Source organism: Panthera leo, chromosome D3 (genome assembly GCF_018350215.1).
Source record: "Panthera leo isolate Ple1 chromosome D3, P.leo_Ple1_pat1.1, whole genome shotgun sequence".
In the NCBI taxonomy this organism is placed as follows: Eukaryota; Metazoa; Chordata; class Mammalia; order Carnivora; family Felidae; genus Panthera; species Panthera leo.
In genome coordinates, this window is record NC_056690.1 from 25,974,559 (window position 1) to 25,995,453 (window position 20,895).

Sequence of the window (20,895 nt, forward strand, 5' to 3'; positions counted from 1 at the left end):
AAGGTAAAGATATTTTGTGTGTGTGTGTGTGTGTGTGTGTGTGTGTGTGTGTGCACGCACATGCACCCATTTGGCACGGACGCGGTTTGCCATGCCTGAACCGACGCAGGCAGGTGAGTGCAGGCGCACTTCAGAATGGTCTGTCCGTGAGGGTGACCGGCCGCAGCTGCTGTGTCAGCGTCAGCGTGGCTGGCCCCGCACACCAGGCCCAGCCACCCTTCCTTCCGCCTCTCCCTGGAGTCCCTGCTGCCACTGGCCGGCCTACAAGGGTCCTGTTCCCAGATGGAGGAGGACCATTCCCCAAGCTAGGGCAGACATGTACTGTCCTACTGCTCCGCTAAATTTTCCAAGAAGACATTCACTATGAGCCTCTGTGCCAGCCTGCCAAGGAACCTTCCCATGACTGACAGACACACCACACAGTCCTTTCCTGCTGTGGGGTGTTTTCAAGTAGCCGTGCTTTGCCTCCTGCTCGCTGGGACACCAGAATTCCGAGGGCCCCAGCTCTGAGCTCAGGGGCATCACAACCTGTCACGTATTGAAACGGGGACAGAATTTGGAGCCCGGAACCCATGGTCATCTGCCTCCTCACAGCTCAGCTAACTGCCCGAGTTCAAGGACTCTTCCAGACCGGATCTGTTTCACGAGCAAGTTGCTTGGCTTTCCTAGATGTCATGCCATCTGCAGACCTGAATCTTGCTGGGTTTGCTTTCAGGAACCTCTCTCTCCTTCTACATTCTCAGGGCAGCCATTGAGCCTCAAAAAAAAACACTCTTAATACAAAATGTCTCTGTTTCTGAGAATCCACGCTCGAGGCAGCAGCCAGATGCTCCCCCTTTAGACCTTCCCCCCAAATTAAGTCTTAACAGTTACATGGATAGCCACACGCAATGGTCATTTCAAAACACATCCACAGATGCTTTGCTACAAATGAGGGATCTGCTCCTCCTCCCCTGAGCGTGGGCTGTACTTAGTGATTCGTTTCTAATGAACATGGTAACAACGACAGTATGACTTCTGGGAGCAGGTTACACAACGCACGGCAGCTTCTGTCTCACGGGTCACCTCATTTGGGGCAAGCTGACGTTCAAGCAGCCCATGGAGGAGCCCTCGTGGTGAGGGTCTCCTGCCCACGGCCGTGTGAGGGAGCCGTCTTGCTTCAGCCCCGGTCAAGCCTTCAGATGAGTGCAGCCTCTGGAGAAATTGAACCAGAACCAGCAAGCTAAGCTGCTTCCGGATTCCCAGCCTTCCGAAAGCATGTGACCTAATAAACGTATGTGGTCCCGAGCCACCGTTTGGGGGTCATTTGTTACACGGTGGTAGATGATTAAGACAACTTTTATGCCAATATCCCATCCACCAAACTAGCTTCCGTACTGCTTCGGCACTGCTTTTTAGCCTGATGCTAGACAAAGCTGCAGTTTCTCAGACACCGGGTACCCCCTTTCCCACCTTGGAGAGCCGGGCTGGAAAACTGAGGAACATACTGTGATCACTCCCTCAGCTTTCTCCCTACGGCTCCCAGAGCCTGACACTGATAGCCGGGTCCCCGCTTCCTCTCGTCTGGGCCCTGCCCTGGCCCCTCTTCTTACTCCAGCCACCCAGGTGCCCCCATGCAGGCTACCCTCTTCTGAAAGTGAATGTCCACCCAAATGGCCCCAGGCCCCCAGCCTTCCTGGCCCCACCTGTCCCACTTTTCTGGGAGGCCTGTGATGGAGGTGTGTGGGCACCAGTGAGGCTTTCCCCTGCAGTTTGAGGAAACCCATCAGCTGCAGCTGGAGCATGGGTAGCACGATGGAGGAAGCTGGGAAGGTCCCTGGATGATCATTTCTTGGTCCTAGAATGCGTGCCTTGGAGCTGAGAAGGGGGAGTTGGCAGGAGGCAGCAAGAAGAGGGGGTGAGGGCCAGCCCCCTCACCTTTTTTCTTGTCCAGGAGGTGGGGTCAGTCTGGAGGGTGGCCTCCCACTGCTGACGCCTTGAACGGCTCACCATCACCCTGGCCCAGCCCTCTGGGCTCCCAGCTGCAGCTGCTTTGGCACACGGTCCTCTGGCTCCAACTTGCCCTCAGCCAGTGCCCCCCGGCACCCCCACCCCCAGCACCAGACCGAAGAAGACAGCTTTATAAAGTAATTTGTGCTGAGAACCTTCTTCCACTCTCCACCAAGATGGGACTGTCCAATACGTACCCATTGTGTATGGAAAAGGACCACCCCCCCCCCCCCCGCCACCGAGTCTCATCCACCCGGGATTAATCCAGAAAAGGTGAAGTCCACACACGTTGTACACCCCTTCCCTTTGCTTCTGTGGTCCCGTTTACTTTCTGCAGTGGAGCCTGGCTCAGGGACCTCAGCAGCAGCCTTGATCGTGACTGTGGCCCCAAGGCTGCTAGAAGAGGAACGCTTAACCCCTCGTCTTCCTGTGTGATACTGCAGAGCTTCCGGTGGCTATGAGGACATCACTTAATGACAGCCCGGAGGGCCCCTACCCTCAAAATTAGCCTCTAGACTCGAGGCTCCCCAGAGCAGGGGCCCTTCTGTTGGAGCGGGCCCCATGCCCCCAGGGAGGTGCTCCCTGGTGGCATCTGCAGGACAGATCCTGTCCTGCCTTGGTTTACAGGTGACACCTGAATGCCCCGGTCATCCTGGATGACAGCTTTATGCGAGCGGGGAACACAGGATGAGCAGGAAGTGAAAGGGTCTGTTTGGGGTCAGTCTGCACCTGCTGCCCAGTATTTACAGCTCGTGAACCTTAAGGATCAAGTTCCCCTGGAGTGATTAGTAGGGACAACCAGATTCCTGCTGGGAAAGGACCTCCAGTCCCTAGGGGGGCCCCTGAGCCTCATCAAACTGGCTCCTTGCTGGAGGGAAGCATCTAGGATCACTGGCTCTCGTCACCTTGACAGTGGTAGCACGGGAGGCCTGGCTGCAGTGACTGGCTCCGGGGTCTCTCGAGTGCCAACCCCATGGCGGTCTTTTCGGCGGCTGATAAGCCCTTCGAACCCCCTCTGACACCGCACACCCCGCAGCAAGGGGGTGTGACGTGCTCTGTGCTGTGCTGTGCGAATGGTGGCCCCCAAAGGTACCGTGTGCTCATCCCTGGCACCTGTGTTACCTCGTACGATAACTGCTCTGCTGGCGTGATTAAGAATCTGGAGATGCAGAGAACGTTCTGGATTATCTCAGTGCTACCACAAGTGTCCTCATCTGACAGGCAGAGGAGGACGATCCACACCGAGAGGGGGAGACGTGGAGGCAGAGACTGGAGCGCCACGGTCACAAGTCAAGGAACGCCGGGGGCCGCTGGATGCCCGGAGAGGTGAGGGACGGCTTGTGCCCTAGAGCCTCCGGAAGGGGGGGCCACTCTGGTGACGCACTGATTCGGGCCCAGTGAAACGGATTGCGGACGTGGGCCCCCAGAAGTGCGTGAGAATGCAGTTCTGTTGTTTTGGTGGCAGCTGGTCACAGCAACCACGGGAGACTAACGCGCCCCGCCGCCCTGCCAGCATTGCCCCCATGCAAACATCCTGGGGCAAAGGGGAGTGGGTCCATCGGCTCCTGAATGGATGAGAAGCAGGACAACGGGAGGGGCAAGTCCCCTGGGGCCCCTGCGAGGACACTGGGGAGCCGACACTTGACTACGAGGCCGAGGAGGAAAAAAAGAGACTCTGGATCTTTTTTCAGTGCGTTTGTTGAATCTGGGAAGCTGAAGGGGAAGGTTCTGAGGGCTTCAAGGCTAACGAAAAAAAAAAAGAACATTTCCCCTCTGTTTACTTTAAGTGTCAGAACCTGAAATCAGCTTTCTCCTGGGAATGAAATGCACGGAGCTTCTGGATCCTGTTAGAGCCAAGAAGCTGGCTGCCCGTGTGCCCTCGGGTCCGAGCAGAGAGCCGGTGGTGTTCTCGGCCCTGCTTTCCCGCTCAGCTGGGCCCCGCACTCCCAGGGGAGGGCCGGGGGACCTGAACACTAGACCCCACAAGGCCCCGTGGCCGGAGGGAGGAGGAGACAAGCCGGCCCCCACCTCCCACGCACTGGTGACAAGGCACTGCGTATGTCCTTTGCTCCAACCAGCCCAAAGGGGTTCCTGCCGCAGTGGAGGGACGCGGGCTTTGGTGACAGGGCCGGAGCTCAGATCACACCCCTTTAACTTTACTGCTGTGGAAACGGGGCCAAGTTACTTTATTTCCCGGAACCTCAGTGTCTTCTTCTTGGGCACGGAGAGGAAAGGGTAATTATGTAAAGGGGTGGCATATTGTGGGGACCCTCAGAAAGTGGGGGGTTCGGTGAGTGTCCCAAGAGGGCAAATGGCATCTCCAGGGGGGACCCCGTGCCAGCGATGAAGATGAGAGCTGAAGATACGGGTGGGGTTCCAAATGCTGCCAGACCGTGCGTTTGGTACCTTTCTTCTAATTCCCGCTCCTCTTCCAGCTGGCCACGTGACCTTGTTCCCGGCAACTGCTGCTCTGAGCCCACATCTTCTGTGTTAAATGCACACAACTGTCTCCACTTTACCCTAGTGTTGGCCCCCAGTACTCGTGGGATGATAACACCTGCAAAGGAATCTCTTAAGAGTGCACGGTGCTCTCTGTGCCCAAGGAAGAAACGGACTCTCCCCTCGGATCCGGGGTGGCTAACGCATCAGAAGCGGGGGGACAGGGGGATGGGGAGGCGATCAGAAGTCAGGACCAAGGCGGGTGCCTGGGAAGGAGGCAGAAAGTAAATCAGCTTCTGTGTGTGTCGCCTCCTGCCACGTAATGCTCCAATCTGCTTGAGTATTTTCACTGCCATCTGTCAGCAGCTCGAAAATATATGGCCTTATTCTGTCCCGTTCCCTGTGTTTACATCTGGTTTGCAAGATTTAGCTGGGAGGTAAATCGTAGGGGGAGGTTGCGAGCAGCAGCGCCCGATGGTCCTCACAAACAGCATTTTGTGCTCAGCTTTCGCTTCTCATATTTCCATTTAAAAAATGCGAACGGAGCCCTTCCCATCCACCCAGAACTTGACAGTATTATCTTATTCGAACCTCACTTTATGCCTATGAAAGTAGGCATCAGGCCCGTTTTATAGGTGAACCTCACAGAATGGATCAGGACTTCCTGGTGGCAAAGGACAGCAACCGCAACTCACCCAGCGCCTGAGTGCCAGGGGTTTGGAAGGCTCTGACTGGCTGGGTGTGGATGGTGAGCCCAGTCCTACAGCTGGGGCTGGTCAGATCCTAGAAACCCAAGAGCTGAGAATGGGGGTGTTACATCTTACAAGAGGCTCAACAAGGTACTGCTGGAAGAGTCTTAAAAATAGCAGCCATCTGGGGCGCCTGGGTGGCTCAGTTGGTTAAGTGTCTGACTCTCGATTTCCACTCAGGTCATGATCTCGCGGTCCGGGAGTTCAGGTCAGGCTCTGTGCTGACAGCTCAGAGCCTGGAACCTGCTTTGGATTCTGTGTCTCCCTCTCTCTCTGCCCCTTTCCTGCTCACACTCTCTCTCTCAAAAATAAACAAACATTAAAAAAAACAAACAGCGGCCATCTGGGGCGCCTGGGTGGCTCAGTTGGTTAAGCATCTGACTCTCGATTTCGGTTCAGGTCATGATCTCACAGTTCGTGAGTTCAAATCCTGCATCGGGCTCTGCGGTGACAGGAACCTGCTTGGGATTCTCTCTCTGCCCCTGCCCTGCCTGCTCTCAAAATAAAAAAAAAAATTTTAAATAAAAAATAAAAATAAATAGGGGCCATCTGTTAGAGACCCAGGTTAAGTAGCCTGCCCAGCGTTGCACAGGGGCACAGTCTAGACTTTCACCTAGAGCTGGCTGGTTTCAAAGGCCTTGCCATTCTTGAGTGGGACCCTCGGCCCCAGCTACATGTTAGAATCAGGGCAGGAAGTGAGTTAAAACAAACACTGAGACCTGGGCCCCACCCCTTGAACAAAGAAATGAGTGGCTTTGGGGTGGGGGCGGGGCATCAGTGTTTCTCAAAAGCCGGTGACTGTATCACCGCATCATGCAAAGTTAAGGACTGGCAGATTAGGATCCCCCTTCCCCTCCCAGACCATATGCTGTAGGGCATTCGATGTTACAAGTGTGGTCACTGTACCCAGAACCCAGACAAGCCGGGTGACTTTGGGGGATAATGAGCAGGTGCCTGGGAGACCCGGTACGTGACCTAGTGCAGTCTGGCCTTGAAGCCGATGCAGGCTTCTCATCTGAAGCCGGGCGGGCACACGGGCTCCCCCTTCTCACCTTGAGCATCCTTAGCTGTAGCGTGTAAATTACTTTAGCAATTGCCTAGTTGGCAATGCACACTTCAGGAGAGTGAGAGATGTCTCGGCCCTGGGGCGAGTGGTGCTCCTCCCTCCCGCCTGCTGAGGGAGCCCAGCCAGGACTGCGGCGCTGGGAAGACACCAGGCAGCTGGGCTGTTCTTGGGGCTCCAGGCCACCCGCGTCACCCACCCCTCTTTAAAAGGAAAAAAAAAAAATCAAGATGTAGCTACTGAGGGGCCTGCTTCCTCCCGTGTATCTGCCTCTTCCTTACAAACCCTTCTTCCTCACCTGCCCCCCCCTCCCCCCAGCCCCACCACAACAGACTTGACCACTTCACTCTGGTTTTCGGCAAGATCCTTTATTTATCTCCTGTTCCCCAACCATGTGACATGAGTTCAGGTAGCCGGGTACCTGCGTGGGCTGTTGGCTTTGTAAACGTACAGCAGTCAGTATGTATAGAAATCATGCACCTCGGTGATTCCGGAACAAGATACTTAATGAGTAAAAAGACTTCAGGTGTGTTCGAAATGTCTGCCCTGTCCTGCGTTCTGATCGCTGAAAAACGTCTGTATAGAAAGTTTACCCAAATAGAGACAGGTTTTCTTCGCTCGCGTGCCAGTAACGCCCTACTGCGTTTCGGATCACGGTTCCTCCTGACGGCTGTTCCTCGCAGGCGCTGCCGGTTTCCGTTCAGACACGGCCCCGGCCCTGTCCGCGGGACAAACTGCATCTTCCACACGGCCCCACGGCTTTATAAATCGGACACTGCTCGTAACGCACTATTCAAAAAAGGCGTCTCGAGTATGGCCGCAGGCTACTCTTGCACACGTCGGCTAACAGGAGGACGTTTCTAGAATCGGTGCCTCAAACTGGCCATGTCCTTCACAGGCGACCAAGAGGCCAGCACCGTGACTGTGGGTCTTTCGGGTTCGTGGGTCTTCCCGGTGGCCTCTCTCTCTCACACACACTGGCCTGGGTCGCTGTCGCTCGGCATGCACCCGTGCGGTGACAGGGACACGGGGCCGATGCCTCCACCGTCTCGGCGTCCGGCGCTTGAACATTTATGTACAGACGGATAAATGGAAACACTCATAGGCAACAGAACTCCAAAGCAGAACGGACACTTTTTGGTCGGATCTACGATTCCAGTTTTGCCAGAGGAAGGTGGTTCCTGGAATGTCACTTGGACGAGCGAGGTCTCACCGCACACCCCCCGGCTCCTACCAGCCAACCTGGCGGTCTTGACGTTCGTCACCGTGGACTCGAAACAGCTGCACGGGGAATTTTCCAGGCCCGGTTTGGCAGTAGGGCTTCGGTAGGCAGTGAGGTAAGTGGATCGCACGATCCGCAGCTGATCCGTGGGAGCCCCGACTTGGCTGCCGGGGACACTAGCCCCAGCTCTGCGGGGAAGCCGTGTTTACGGAAAAGCCGCCAGTCCCACCAGCCGGACGCTCCCTGCCGTCAGGGGCCTGACAGGGTTCGGAGTGAGGTGAGCGACAGCGACAGGGTCCCGCTGGGGCCCGGCCGCCACGTGCCGCCCCTGACCGGGTCCACCCTGCCCGGGAAGCCGGCCGGGCGTGGGGGCTGCACGCTCTCCTGGCCGCCGGCCCGGCGTGGCCAAAGGATCCCCTGTGTGGCCGTGACAGCAACAGAGGCCAAGGTCTCTAGCGCTCTGGTGTGCAGTTTTTTGGTCGAGTTTTGTTTTTGTTTTTCTCTTAAGATGACCACAAGAAGTTTCACGTTATTACATTCAGACACATAACCGTTTGCTTACGCTGTTTCAGAGCACTGGGAAAACCGAGCAGCGATACGGCAAGGACAGGGGCACTGAGCCTCCAGCCCCGGAGCAAAGTAATGCGCTATTAGGCAGGAAGGAGTCGCGGGAGCAAATGACTGGAAGGAAAAAAAAAAAAAAAACAAAAAAACAAATCTAAGGAAATACAAGCCAAAAATTTCCCATTTACAATAATCAAAGGAAAGAGGGACCCAACGTGATCTCAAAATCCCAAGTAAGGACTTTCCGTCGAGGCAGGCTTCTGAGCATGGAATCCCAGCACGGGTTGGGGGCTGGACCGGACCCCAGCCTGCCCAGGCTGACCCGCGGCCGCTCTCGCCGACTCCAGCACGGGGACTGTTCTCATCGTCCTGGAGCAAAGATGAAATCCAGAGCCTGCCGTTCGGCCGCTGCCACGTTGGGGTGCCACAAATCCACCATGAAAACCACCCGCGGGCCATCCTCTGCCGAACCTGGGGAGGGGAGGGCGCGAGAGAGGAGAGGTCTGAACCGTCCCGGAGCCAGGAGCCGCGCAGCGCGGGACCGCACACAGTGAGCTTGCGGGCAGGGACCCATCCTGTCCCTTGGCATAGGCGGGAAGATCACCTCCTTTCTCAACAAGGACTCTAGCACGGCTCCATAAGGCTCTGGGCAGAGCGTATAAAGGGAAGCGGGCACAGGGAGGCAGGGGTGAGTACGAGGTAGGTGGAGCACAGAGGACTTTTAGGGCAGCGAGGCTATTCTGTGGGATCCTGTCATGGTGGATACATGTCACCATACATCCGGCAGAACCCACAGGACGTGTGACAGGAAGAGCGAACCCTAACGGAGACTGGAGAGTCTGTTTAATAACAATGTGTTGGGGCGCCTGGGTGGCTCAGTTGGCTGAGCATCCGACTTCGGCTCAGGTCATGATCTCGCGGTCTGTGAGTTCAAACCCCGCATCAGGCTCTGTGCTGACAGCTCAGAGCCTGGAGCCTGCTTTGGATTCTGTGTCTCCCTCTCTCTCTGCCCCTCCCCCGCTCATGCTTTGTCTCTCTCTCTCTCTCTCTCTCTGTCAAAAATAAATATCCATTAAAAAAGACAATAACGTGTCAATATTGGCTCATCAGTTAGGACACACGTGCCACACTAATGCAAGAGGGTAACAAGAAGGGACACTGTGCGTGGGGATGGTGTGTGCTTTCTGCTCAGTTCTTCTGGAAACCTAAAACCGTGCTAAAAACACGCGCCTCTAACTAAAACCACCCCCACCACCACCGCGGGCACTCACCCTCGTGGAATGCAGTGTGCAGGAAAGAATCATCAAAGAGGAGGCAGCGTCCTTCCGCCCAACACTGGGGCTCTCCCCCCACCACCAGCTCGCAGCCACTGGGAGTTTTGAGACCTTTGGGGCAAAAGGAGAGAAGAGACAATGAAGGCGGGTGGGTTCGGGGATGGCCTGTTCTGGGGTGAGCTCTCCATTCCAAAGCACCGGACCTTCTGCCTCACCCCTCGGGGCCCTCTTTGGGGGCGTGGGGGGAGGGGGTACTTCGACCGGGCAAATACAGGCTGCGTACCCTGAGCGTCGCTCCCTGGAGGCACGCATTCCTCCACTGGCTTAATGGGTCTGGGGTCATGGGCTTCTCGGTCAAGGCTCTGCGCCGCACTTGTGAGACCCCCGAAGCCCATCTGTGGGACCCCCCGTTAATCGAGGGAGGCCAGGTTCACAGCCCGCCGTGTCCCGGAACTCTGTTTACTACAGCCCTGTCTCCAGGGCTGTTCTGGCAGAGCTGACACAGTGTCCTCCTCTTTGGGTTCCGAGCTTTAAATGCATTTTGGGGCCTGAGGATAGCATGTTCTTAGTCTCAGTTCCTCCGGCCTCCCTCCGAGAAACTGGAGGTCGCCCCTAAGGAAACGCCTGAGCTCCAAGAAGAAAGAGGCCCACACCTTCGTAAGGGGCCATATGCGCCCAACTGCAAGCGGCCGGTGCCCAGCTCGGTGCGTAACCCCAGAAAGGGGGCCTGGATGAAATGTCGCCGTGCGCGCACTTTCACATCCGAGGGTCTCAGGAAACACTTGGCCCCTGTCAGTGCACGGCCGTCTGTCAATGAAGGCACCACCACAGCCATCTACGATTCACGAGAGGCGGCTCCGGCCCTACGGCTCTCAAGAAGGATGATTTGGGAGGAAACCGGCAGAGGGGGTGGGATCGTGGTGTTCCGGTCTGTCTTCGGTGACTACCGGGACAGCCGTGGCCCAGAACCAATTGGCACCCCCTCCAATTTAGTCTTCAGGACAAGCATGAGACAGAGTTCTCTCTAACGGAGCATTTTAACTCACTCCTTGAACCAGGAATGCATGGCTGGAAACACAGGTAGAGTAGGAAGTCACACAAAGAGGCTGCACAGGGGAGTGACAAGGACATGGGACCTGAGGCCAGATGACTGGCTCTGACCCCTATGTGCTGTATGACTTCGGGCAAGTCACTGAACCTCTCTGAGCCAGGGCCTCGTCATCTGTGAAGGGGAACGTCAACACACTTGCCTTCAGGGCCGCGTGACCAAGAACGTAACGCCTAGCTGGGCGCAGGTCCGGGCTAAGTCAGCACTTACAGACATCACCTCACCCATTTTCCAGATGGAGCCACCGAGGTTCAGAGAAGGTCAGTGACCTGCCGGAAGTTGCAACGCAGTCCTTGCGGGACCTGGGATTTCAATCCAGATCCTCCTGGCTCCGAAGAACGGGCTCTTGTAACACTGGACTCTGCAGCATAAATACTAGTCACCCATCAGGAGTTCTGGTATGAAAGGGACCCTTCTTGTAGTTACCGTTTTGACTATGGATGGGACACTTCATTGAGTGACGGACTCCGGAACCACACTCTCCCATCTCCTGCTACTGTTAATGGCTAGGGAGGGGGCGTTAGGGTTGTGATGGGCCCAGATGGAGAGGGCCCTCCAAGCCACGTCTCTCCACGGGTGCCCCTCACTGAGGGGACTGGCCGCTCTCTGCAGAGACAGTCCACCCCAGGCCTTCAGAAAGCAGCCCTCCTTCCTCTGGGCCACCGAATGATTCATCAGCAGTCACCACGGTACAAGAGAAAAATGGCCTGGCTTGCTGGCTTGCCAGCCCCCTGCTCACTTTCTTCGGGTTCTCCCCTTCACTCTGGCCCCGCCTTCCAGCGGCCCACCATTCCTGCCTCCTGCCCACAAACCAGCTCGGTTGGCAGAAACGATCGATACTCCCAAGACAGAGTGTTCAGGTGGCTCTCGGGGACAGAGACAGGCCCCGCGTCCTCCGGCGCAGGGCTTGCTGCTTTGTCCCCAGCCACTCAGTGAGGCAGGTCAAGGGCAGAGAGAGGGCTCTGTCCACCACCGGCCCCCACTTGAGGATGCTGAACAGGTGGGCAAGGTGAACACCAGCTGGTTCCACCCAGCCGGCCGGCCGAGAGATCCAACAGCGTGCACACGGGAGGCGACGAGAGTCTAACTGCTTATTTACTAGTGTGAATGGGCTGAACACCCTCGTGCGTTTTCACCTGCCCTTTCCTGAGGGTTGGCCACATGCAAGGACAGCAGCCTCCCCGGTAAATCTGCCTAGTTGGCATCAGACGGTGTTTACTGGAGGTCTGCGGTGACGCGGTCGGGACGTCCCAGCCCTGTGCTATGTGCTGTGACACGCTCGGTGACAGCTCGTCCCAGGGCTCTACGTGGGGTCCAGACGGAGTGATGCCACCTCTGGAGGCGGCTCCACGCCGTCCTTGGCAAATGAAGAGACTGGGCGAAGGCGGGGCAGTGGCTGGGGTTTCAACTGTCGGCGGGGACAGCTCCCCTCACCCGACCCAGACGGAAGGCAGGAAAAGGGGACAAAGGTTGGCGAGTCAGGAGCTCGGTTCAGGGACTCCAGGTGCTTCCTGCACTTTAGCCAGGGAAGCTGGCAGAGGCGTGACTGCCAGGGACGTACCCGTCACTCTGCTTCCGACCCTGTTCTCCGGACTCCCTCTCTGGTCACCGACAAGGTCACGTGAGCCTAACACACCTCTGTTTCCTTCCGGGGTGGATGTGAACGTGGGCATGACAGTGGAAAGAAGGAAATGCTGAGCAAACCCGACCACGGAGCCTGCCCTGGCCGTGGGGGAGCAGCCACAATCCAGCGGGACCTCTTCCAAGGCTGCTGGCTGTCCAAGGGAACATGACACGGCCCAGTTTTGCTGGTGGCGAGAACGAGCTGAGCTGAGGAGGGAACGACAGGTCCTAACGAGGGCCCGCGCGGGCACGGGTTACACATGCGCATCTACTGCGCGGACGCACGAGAGGCATTGTGGCCCCGGCCCTTGCTACTCAACGCACCTGCCTGGATTCTGTATCAACCCACAAACGCCCCTCCCTACGTGTCACTCCGAAGCTCTTTAAAAACCTACAAAGCCAACCTTCAAACAAGAAGCCAGCACCGCTCCCCACGGCCCACAGCCTCAATTCCGAAGCCCCGCACGGGGGCCCTCCGCGGTTTGCTCCCACCCAAGCGGTCTAACCTCAGCCTGACCGTGGACTCCACAGCAAGCCACGTGCGGGGGGAGTGGGGGAAGGGGGGTGGCTCCTCCACTCCACCCTGGTGGCCCCGTGAGCTCTGACCCCAGCGTGCCCCGGTGCGTTGCACAGTGACTTTACTGAGATGGCTTAGGTGACCGCCTCACCTCCTGGATCAGGGTGCCCTTTACCTGACTGTCCTCCACCTGCCAATACCTCACACGTGCCACTTCTAACCCCCCAGAGAGCCCCCAGGCAGGTATTTTTACCTCCGTTTTCTCCTTGAAAACGGAGGCTCGGAGTTCCGGGGTCCCGGCCAAGATCACTTGGCAGGTGGGGCCCACAGAGCAGAGTCCAAGTGTGCGTGCTTCCAAAACCTGATCATTTCCCATGGTTTCCTGAGGCCCCACGTCTTAGGCAGCCTTTCTTACACTGCCCAACACGTGTTTCGTCACAAAAGGTAGAGCTGCCTCTTCTGCAGCCGCAGAAGAGACTATTTAACCCGGTCAACGATCCTGGGGAGGTAAGTGCCGCCTCCCCATTTTACGGAGGAGGAGACTGAGGCACGGAGGGACTCAGTTACTTGCCCAGAGTCCCACAGCTGCCCACGGAGCCAGGACACCTCCTCTGGCGCGCCTCGGCCCTGCCCTTTGCTCTTGAAATATTCAAAGAGTCAACTGTTCGAATCTAGCTGTTTTTAGAAGCGGCAAAGCCCTCTGTCCAAGTCACCTCTTCCTCGGGATCCCCACACAGAGGCAGGGGAAGCAGAGGGCTCTGGGGGAAGCAGGGCTGGAGGGCCAGGTGTCTGGCTCAGGTGCCCCCGGGCAGCCCCGGGCTTCCTCTGCAGGACACTCATGAACCCCCTGCTCCAGCCTAGGTCGCCCCCCCACCCCCACCCCCCACGTGTGCTCTCTCTTCCTCCATTCTGGAGCCAAGGCAGCCCGCGCCGCAGACTTCCCGAAGCTGGACCCTGCGCAGGCTCTGGGCGCGCTCCCCCAGTCTGGGATGCTAACTGGTGGCGCCTTCGCCCCGGTAACCGTCCCATTAGAGACTCACCAGGAACAGGGCACCCTGGGGAAGTGACAACAAGGAGTTGTCGTGAAACCCCCCTAAAAGGGTGAGTCCTCGCTCCACATGACTAAAGACTCCTCTTAGCAGACCCTCAAGGCAACTCTGCAGGGGACGATCTTTTCCCCTCCTCTTTTCTAAATGAGGAAACTGAGGCCCAGAGAGGTGAAGTGACTTGTCCAAAGTAACACAGCTAGCTGCCGGTGGGGCCGGGATGCAAACACGGCCACGCGGACTCTGACCTTGTTCTCGAAACCACCGCCACGCAAGTTACCGATTTCCCCAGAAGCGGAACAAAATCAGTGTTAACACCAAGCGTGACTTCGCCCTCCATTCGGGAGGCGCTAAGGCATCGTTCGCGGCCTCCCGGATGTCATCATGAACCTCAGCGACTGTTACAACAGCCTTTGGCTCTAGAGATACGCTGTCCAATACGGTAGCCGCTAGCCACGCGGGCCGATTTAAATTCAGATTAAGTGACAAATTCTGCTCCTCGCCTGCACTGGCCACATTTCCAGCCCTCAACGGTCACCCGCTGCTAGTGGCTTCTGTACTTGGACAGCGCAGATGGAGACCACTGCCATCACCACTTCCGTCCCCCGGACAGAGCTTTCTCTGTATTACCTGTCGGGTAATACCGATCTCAAGTCCCCTTCTCGGCTCAATCTCTGCTGTGAGACACGTTTACATGCAACTCATCAATCTTTGATGGGACAGTGAAGAAAGCGAAAAGGCACAATTCTGGCTACCGAGCTTCTCACGCCGCCTGGGCCGCCGTGAGTCAGGAGACCCCCGTCCCTGCGACATACCTAAATGGCATCGGATGCGTATGTTGGTGGGTCCGTAATGCTCCGTTATCACAGTCCCGGGGCTCAGCACGGAGATGCACGCGTTCCCAAAAACATTGTTCCCAATACAGGTCCGAAGGCTTCCGAGCAAGCGGTACGTCCGTGGGCACTTCCTGCAGTTCCTGGGAACGCAAACCCCCTGATTGACCAAGTAAAAGGTGACCCACTCCCCGCTGGGGGTGCTGTTCATTTTCCATCCTTGCGGGAGGCTGCAGTTTGAGAAAGCCTTGTAGAGGGTCTCAAACTCGCACAGGATGGTCTGGAAGTTCCGTTCCAGCAGTTCCACGTCGTGCTTCTGCGCGTCCCGGGCGAAGTATGGCGTGGTGGGGAGGTCGGGCAGGAAGAAGACCTCGGGCTTCTGGATGGAGGGCCGGCTGTTGAGGTAGCGGCCCTGCTCGCGGATGCCCTTGTGGATGCGGCCCATGCCGGACCACGAGTACCGCTTGGCGTACTCCTGCAGATTGTGGTAGAGCTTCTGGTTGAGGCCCTCGTTGTGGGCGCAGCGCACGCACTCGGGCGACTGGCAGTACACGTACCCGTTCTGCAGCCCGTTGGCGTCCGCACCCTGCATCAGGGAGTTGACGGACACGTAGGGCCGGGGCTGCTCCCGGCCCACGTGGTAACAGTACCACACGAACAGGACCAGCAGGCAGGCCACGGTGACCACGGCGGTGGTGTCGCAGTCCCGCACCGACTGGATGCCCGTGGCGATGCAGTCTCGCAGGCCGTCCAGCGACCAGCTCCAGGCCACCAGCCACTCGAGAGACATCTTGGGGGGCCGGGTTGTCGGTGGGGGTGTGAAGCAAGGTCAGGCAGTCAGTCCTCAGGGGTCCCGGGGGCACCCACACCATGCAGCTTAGCGCGCGGGGGACGGGGCAGCTGGGGCGGGGGGAGGCATGGCGGCCACTGTTCCTCGGAGCCCGCCAAGGGCGGCATCGACAGGCGTCTGGGCTCGCCACTCCACTCCCGGCAAAAGTCACTGCACGGAGGCTGGAAGGAGACGCTTCACGTCACCCTGGCAGGCGGGGTCGGTCACCGTGAAAGGATTTTTTTAGGATGTCCAAACCTGAGATGGGAAAAGGAAAGTAGACCAGCGTCAATTTTTTTATACCTGGGCAAATCCTCTGAAGCGCACAGTCCCGGAGCATCCTGTAAGGTCCCCGCTGGCAGGGGGCACACTTCTCAATCTTGTGTGTCCCCTCCCACTTTATCACAGCCCCCGGGGCCCAAAGGGCCGGTGGCGCTTAATCTTTATCTAGTACTGTCTGAGAAGTACAGACGCCCGGCCTGTTCTGTGTCATCCTTAGGGGGTGTGATTAGCTCCATTTTACAGATGGGGAAGCTGAGGCCCAGAGAGGTTCACGCAGCCAGGACAGGGACCTCAACCGCTGGCTTCAGCATCAGGTCCATCCATTTTGCTCTGCTCTTTCACAGTAGCTATGTCATAAATGCTTGTTTTCCTTTGGTCTCTGTACCTTTACAGAGCGGCCTGGGTTCCAAAGCATCTTTAAAATGGCAAAAGAGGGGGCGCCCGGCTGGCTCAGTCGGTGGAGCACACGACTCTTGATGTTGTGGTCAGGGAGTTCAAGCCCCACGATGGGTGGAGAGATCACTTAAATAAATAAAGAATCCTTAAAAATGGCAAAGGAGCCGTAAATCCCCATTTTACTTTCTCTTTTCATGGCACTTGGGCATTCTTTCTAAATCTCTCTTGCCCTTTGGACACAGACTGGGCTTACACCGAGCTGGAAGAGGACGCCATCCCCATGGCAGACACAGGGTGTTTCTACCTGCTTGGGAGGCTCCTCGCTGGTCTCACCCACAGGTTATGAGAGAAGGGATGGGGGAGAAGGAAACAGAAGCCCTCTCGGGTCTCTTTGCCACATATCCCACCAATGGTTAAGGGCCGGTGCCTAGCACCCTGATTATCCTAATAGCCCAAGAGTATGATCAGAGCCCAGCAGTCAGGTTGCCCGTGTCTATCAAACCCCAGCCGTGTCTTCCAGCTGAAACCCTCTGTCCAGGCTGCTTTTTTTCTAATCCAAGAACAGCCAGGTCTGTGAGCTCCTCCAGGCCTAATACATTCCCTCGGCGCCAGGGGCCGAATAAATTCAGAAAAATCGTTTTGTGCTCTACCTTCTCTCTTCTCTCTCTTGGGAATAGAAGGCAACTAAAACAACTCCTTAAAAACTCTAAAAGCCCTCCCCTTTCTCTGGGGATGACATTTGGCTGGAAAATTCTTGCAAGGCTGGCAGACAGGCCAAGAACCCAAACTGGGGGTGGGCTGGACCCTGGGCGGGTCATTTGCCTTCCTGCTCAGTTTCCTCATCACTCAGACCGGGTCATGCTCATCCCCCTGGAGGGAGGTGAATGATGACAGCTGTAAGAACTTAGGATGTCACGGCAGGCGTTTAATATGTGCTGACGACTGCTTACACATGTGGCACCCCCATGCTGATCAGCCAGCAAGGCAAAGGTGGGGCACTGGGGAAAGGTATCTCAGGACTAGCAACCCTGAAGGCCAATTCTGGACATTGTCACCGCCACACATCTGTTTTGTTTTTGTTTTTTCGGTCCCAGACTTGCAAAACTAAAAATGAAAAAGAACAAACCTCAGGTGCTCATATAACTGCCTACTTGCACATTCCCTGCCTAGGTCGAATTAAGGATCACTTGACTATAAGATTTCCTAAGTCAGAAAACACACATGCTAAATATTCGGGGCCATTTGTATGTTTCTAGGAAAAATACAAGAGTGGGGAGGCTAGCAGCTCAATTTTCTTTGGCACCCGTTCTCCATTTCTTCCCAGGTCTGGGCCCCACGGCATGAAAACAGACCCCTCCGTGCCCCTGCTTCTGTCCCAGCCATAACTGGCACGTTTCCTCTCAAGGAAAAGGGAAAGAAAATCTGGATGGTTTTCCTCTGTTTTGTTTGCAAGCCTGTCTCCCAAACAGAACCCCGGGGTTCCTGCAATTCAGCAGGAAACTGTCATCTGCGTGATAAACCAGCACTTTTACTAAAAGGATTTCCCCCTTCACTGAGCTAAACCTCTAATTGGAACTTTTAAACTGAGTCTCTCAGGAGAAGAGGCTTTTCTTAAATGAGAAGTGAGACGGTGATAATTTAACAAACACCTGTTACGTGTCAGTTCCCATCAGCCCTGCTAATCACTTAACCCAAGCACAGCAAAGACTTGGAAGACAGGGCGGGTGATGAGGGGATCTCTCCACTGGACATACGGGCCGCTTACCCTCTCCAGCGTCATTCTACACAACATCAGCCATGAGCGCTCCCTGGGCTGAGCTATAAACAAAAGGCAGCAAAAGATCCAGATACCCTGAACCCAGCTTCGGACTCTGTCCTCATAGACAGCACTGAGAGCTGAAGTTAGGACTTGTCTTACCTGCTGCCAGTTACTTTTACCCAAATTATGCTGGCAGGCCCCTGAGCCCAAAGATGGATTAAAAAGCTCACCACTGAAATGTGACACTGAAAAAAAAAAACAAAAAAAAAAAACAAAAAAAAAAAACCCAACCTTACATTTGCAGGGTGACTGAAAGCGTATTAAGCACTGGTTCAAACGTTTGACACTCAACAGGACGCAGGAACAACCCCCAAGGCTCCAGTGGGAAGGGCACGGATTCCCCCTCCCCAGTTCCCAGCTCAGCGACCACAGTGACTTTCAGTTTCCTCACACATCTGTTTCATGTCTGTCCTCTTTAGGGACGGGGACCTGTACTGCAGTCCTGCACTTTAAGAACTCCAGATCTTAAAGGTCAGTCAGCTCTGGGGAACAGGGTCCAAATTCATTACCAGCTGGTGAGCGAGTCCAATGAAATATAACTTCTGATATGATGAACATCTGGGGGACAGACTCAGCTCTAACCTGGCTAACGCAGTTTACCTTACAACCTAAGTGGCTGCCCTGTGCTAAAGGGCTTCTGGTCACTCCCAGGGTGTGGCCAGGCCACCCCAGAAGCCCCCCAAGGAGGAGAGCAACCCCAAGCAATGTGTGCCATGCAGGTCACTCTCTCTCCACCCAGGACCCACTGAGCTGCCCAGGACCAGCCCTTCCCCATGGGCAACCGGAGACCTCTCCTCCTCACTTTCCGGGCCACCTTTCTCAGCATCCACCCACTCTGGAGAGTGGGGGCAAACGGGGGAGCAGCGGATGGGTTAACACAGATGGTGACCACCAGGAGGTCAGGGGAGGAGGGGGATGGGGCCACGGAAAGGTGACTATTGACTGGAAAAGTGGGCAATCAACTAAAGATTAGGGAAAGTGGCTTATGGTGATAGCTCATGGGACAGGGGAGGAGGGTCACCGCGGGAAATCTGGGAAGTGGGTGACGCTCAGGGCTGGGGGGAGGGGGGAGAGCAGGCTGGGAAAGAGACCGGGGAGGAGGGTCAAGAGGAGGAGGGTTGGGGGGGGTGGCGCGGGTAACACCGGGGAAGGCGCCGCTACGGGGCAGGGGCTTCGAGGAGGGTGATGCCCGGCACGCCGCAAACACAGCCAGCCCCGGCGGCGGCGCTAAGCACGTAGCGAACGCGGGGCGGCGGGGCCCCTCGGCCCGGCCGGGATGCGGGGCGCGGGAGGGCGCCGGCGTCCGCTAGCATCCCCAGCCGCCGCGCCGCCGCCGGGCGTGGGGACCGCGGGCCTGCAGCCGCCCGTCCCCCTCCTCCTCCCCCTCTCCCCGGGGGGAGGGCGGTGGGCGCCGCGCCGTCCCCCCCGCCTCCCCGCAGCCCCCCGGAGACGCCGCTTACCTGCGCGCGGGCGGCGGGGGCGGACGCTGGGGCCGGGGCGACGCCGTCGCCCGAGGGCGCGGACGCGCAGACGCCCCCTGCCCGCGCCGCGGGGCCACCGCCCGGCCCACGCCGCGGGAGCCCGAGCCGGAGGCGAGCCGGTGCCCCCGCCGGTGCCGACGCCGCGCTGCGCTCCGCGGGGCCGCGCGGACCACAACTCCCACAATGCCGTGCGCGGCCGGGCCGGCGCGGGGAGGGGGCGCGGGCGCGGGCGCGGGTGGGGCGGGGCCGACGCGGGGGCGGGGCGGGGCGGAGCCCGGACCCCCGGGCGCGGGGAGCGCTGGCCGCGCGCGGGGCTGCTCGCGCGGCTTTGCGGGGGCCGGGCGCGCAGGACGCACTGGCCCGCGGGGCAGGGGGGTGGTGCGCGCGGCCGGGCGGGCGTTCATTCATTCGCTGTGCGTTTCTCCCTCTGGGCCCCAATCTGTTCCCCCTCCCCCGGGCTCCGTCCCTGCCCCGGCTTCCCCTCCTACACTTCCTCCTTCCAGTCTCTTTCACTTTCCCTCCCTCTTCTTTCCTCCCTCACTTCCTCTCGCCCGACACCCTTCTTTCCTTTATTTGTTGATTCGCCGCGCACTTAGAAGGCCGCTCAGGCACTTGGAAAGAAACCGTAAATCACACAGGATCCCTAGTGTCATGGAAAACTCCTTCGTTCGATGCAAGCGACTGTTGGGCAGCCTCTCTGTGCCTGGCCCTGTGCTCCGTGGGGAGCGGGGCACACGCGGCGCCTGCCCGTGAGAAGTCACAGTCTGGCCAGGAGTCAAGGGTACCCAAGGAATCACAGGTGTAAATGCACCATCACCTGGCCCGCAGAGTAGCAGAAGAGAAAGTACAGGGAGAATGAGCATGTGAAGCAAAAGGGCAACGTGATGGCGGGGAGGTTCCCCGCGGAGGACTCCATGAGGAAGTGATGTTTGAGCTCGGGCCTGTGGGAGACGGATGAGCTAACAAAGGCCATGGGACATGTTCGGGGCTCCAGGGGGACTATGCATGGGTAGGTTCTGGGAACTCGCGAGTGGGATGGCTGGCCCACAGTCCACGGGTCCTGACCCAGAATCTACTGGTGGCTGTCCCAGCATCCACTTTGTACTTGTCCCAGAACCCACCTCAATCATGTCCCAGAATACCCCTCTCACACATGTCCTACAACCCATCTGATCCCTGACCTAAGAACTTCCCGTTACCACATCCCAGAATCCACCTTACCCTTGTCCCGAACCAACATCTACCATGTCCCAGAATCCACCTCGACCTGGTCAGGAACCCACTTCTCATCCCTGACCTAACAGCCCACCTCCACCATGTTCCAGAATGCACCTCATCCCTGTCCCAGAACATATCTCTCTCATCCTTGTCCCAGAACCCACTTGGTCCCTGACCTGACAACTCACCTCTACCATGTCCCAGAGTCCATCTTGTCTCTTCCCCGGAGCCCACCTCGACTGTGGCTCAGAATCCACATCTGCTGTGGCCCCGAACCCTTTTCTACCACATCTTAGAATCCATTTCATCCCTGTCATCTCTTCCCTTGTCTTTACTCCAAAGGAGGAAGAACCTTTTTCCCCTTCTCTTATTCTACTAAAATAACCAGAATGCATACATTGGGAAACCATAAAATACATCCAGATTTGTTCAACGTGTGGGTA

The 20,895-nt window shown here is 57.3% G+C and overlaps 1 protein-coding gene across 1 annotated transcript; it reads right to left on the reverse strand.

Moving 5' to 3' along the window:
• Window positions 1-6,597: 6,597 nt before the first annotated feature.
• ASPHD2 (aspartate beta-hydroxylase domain containing 2) lies at window positions 6,598-15,986 on the reverse strand. The gene is given in 5 exon segments (XM_042911046.1): window positions 6,598-8,497; window positions 9,298-9,411; window positions 14,410-15,226; window positions 15,228-15,514; window positions 15,924-15,986. Coding segments are annotated over 4 exon segments (1,113 nt in total). The 5' UTR covers window positions 15,300-15,514; window positions 15,924-15,986; the 3' UTR covers window positions 6,598-8,387.
• Window positions 15,987-20,895: the final 4,909 nt, after the last annotated feature.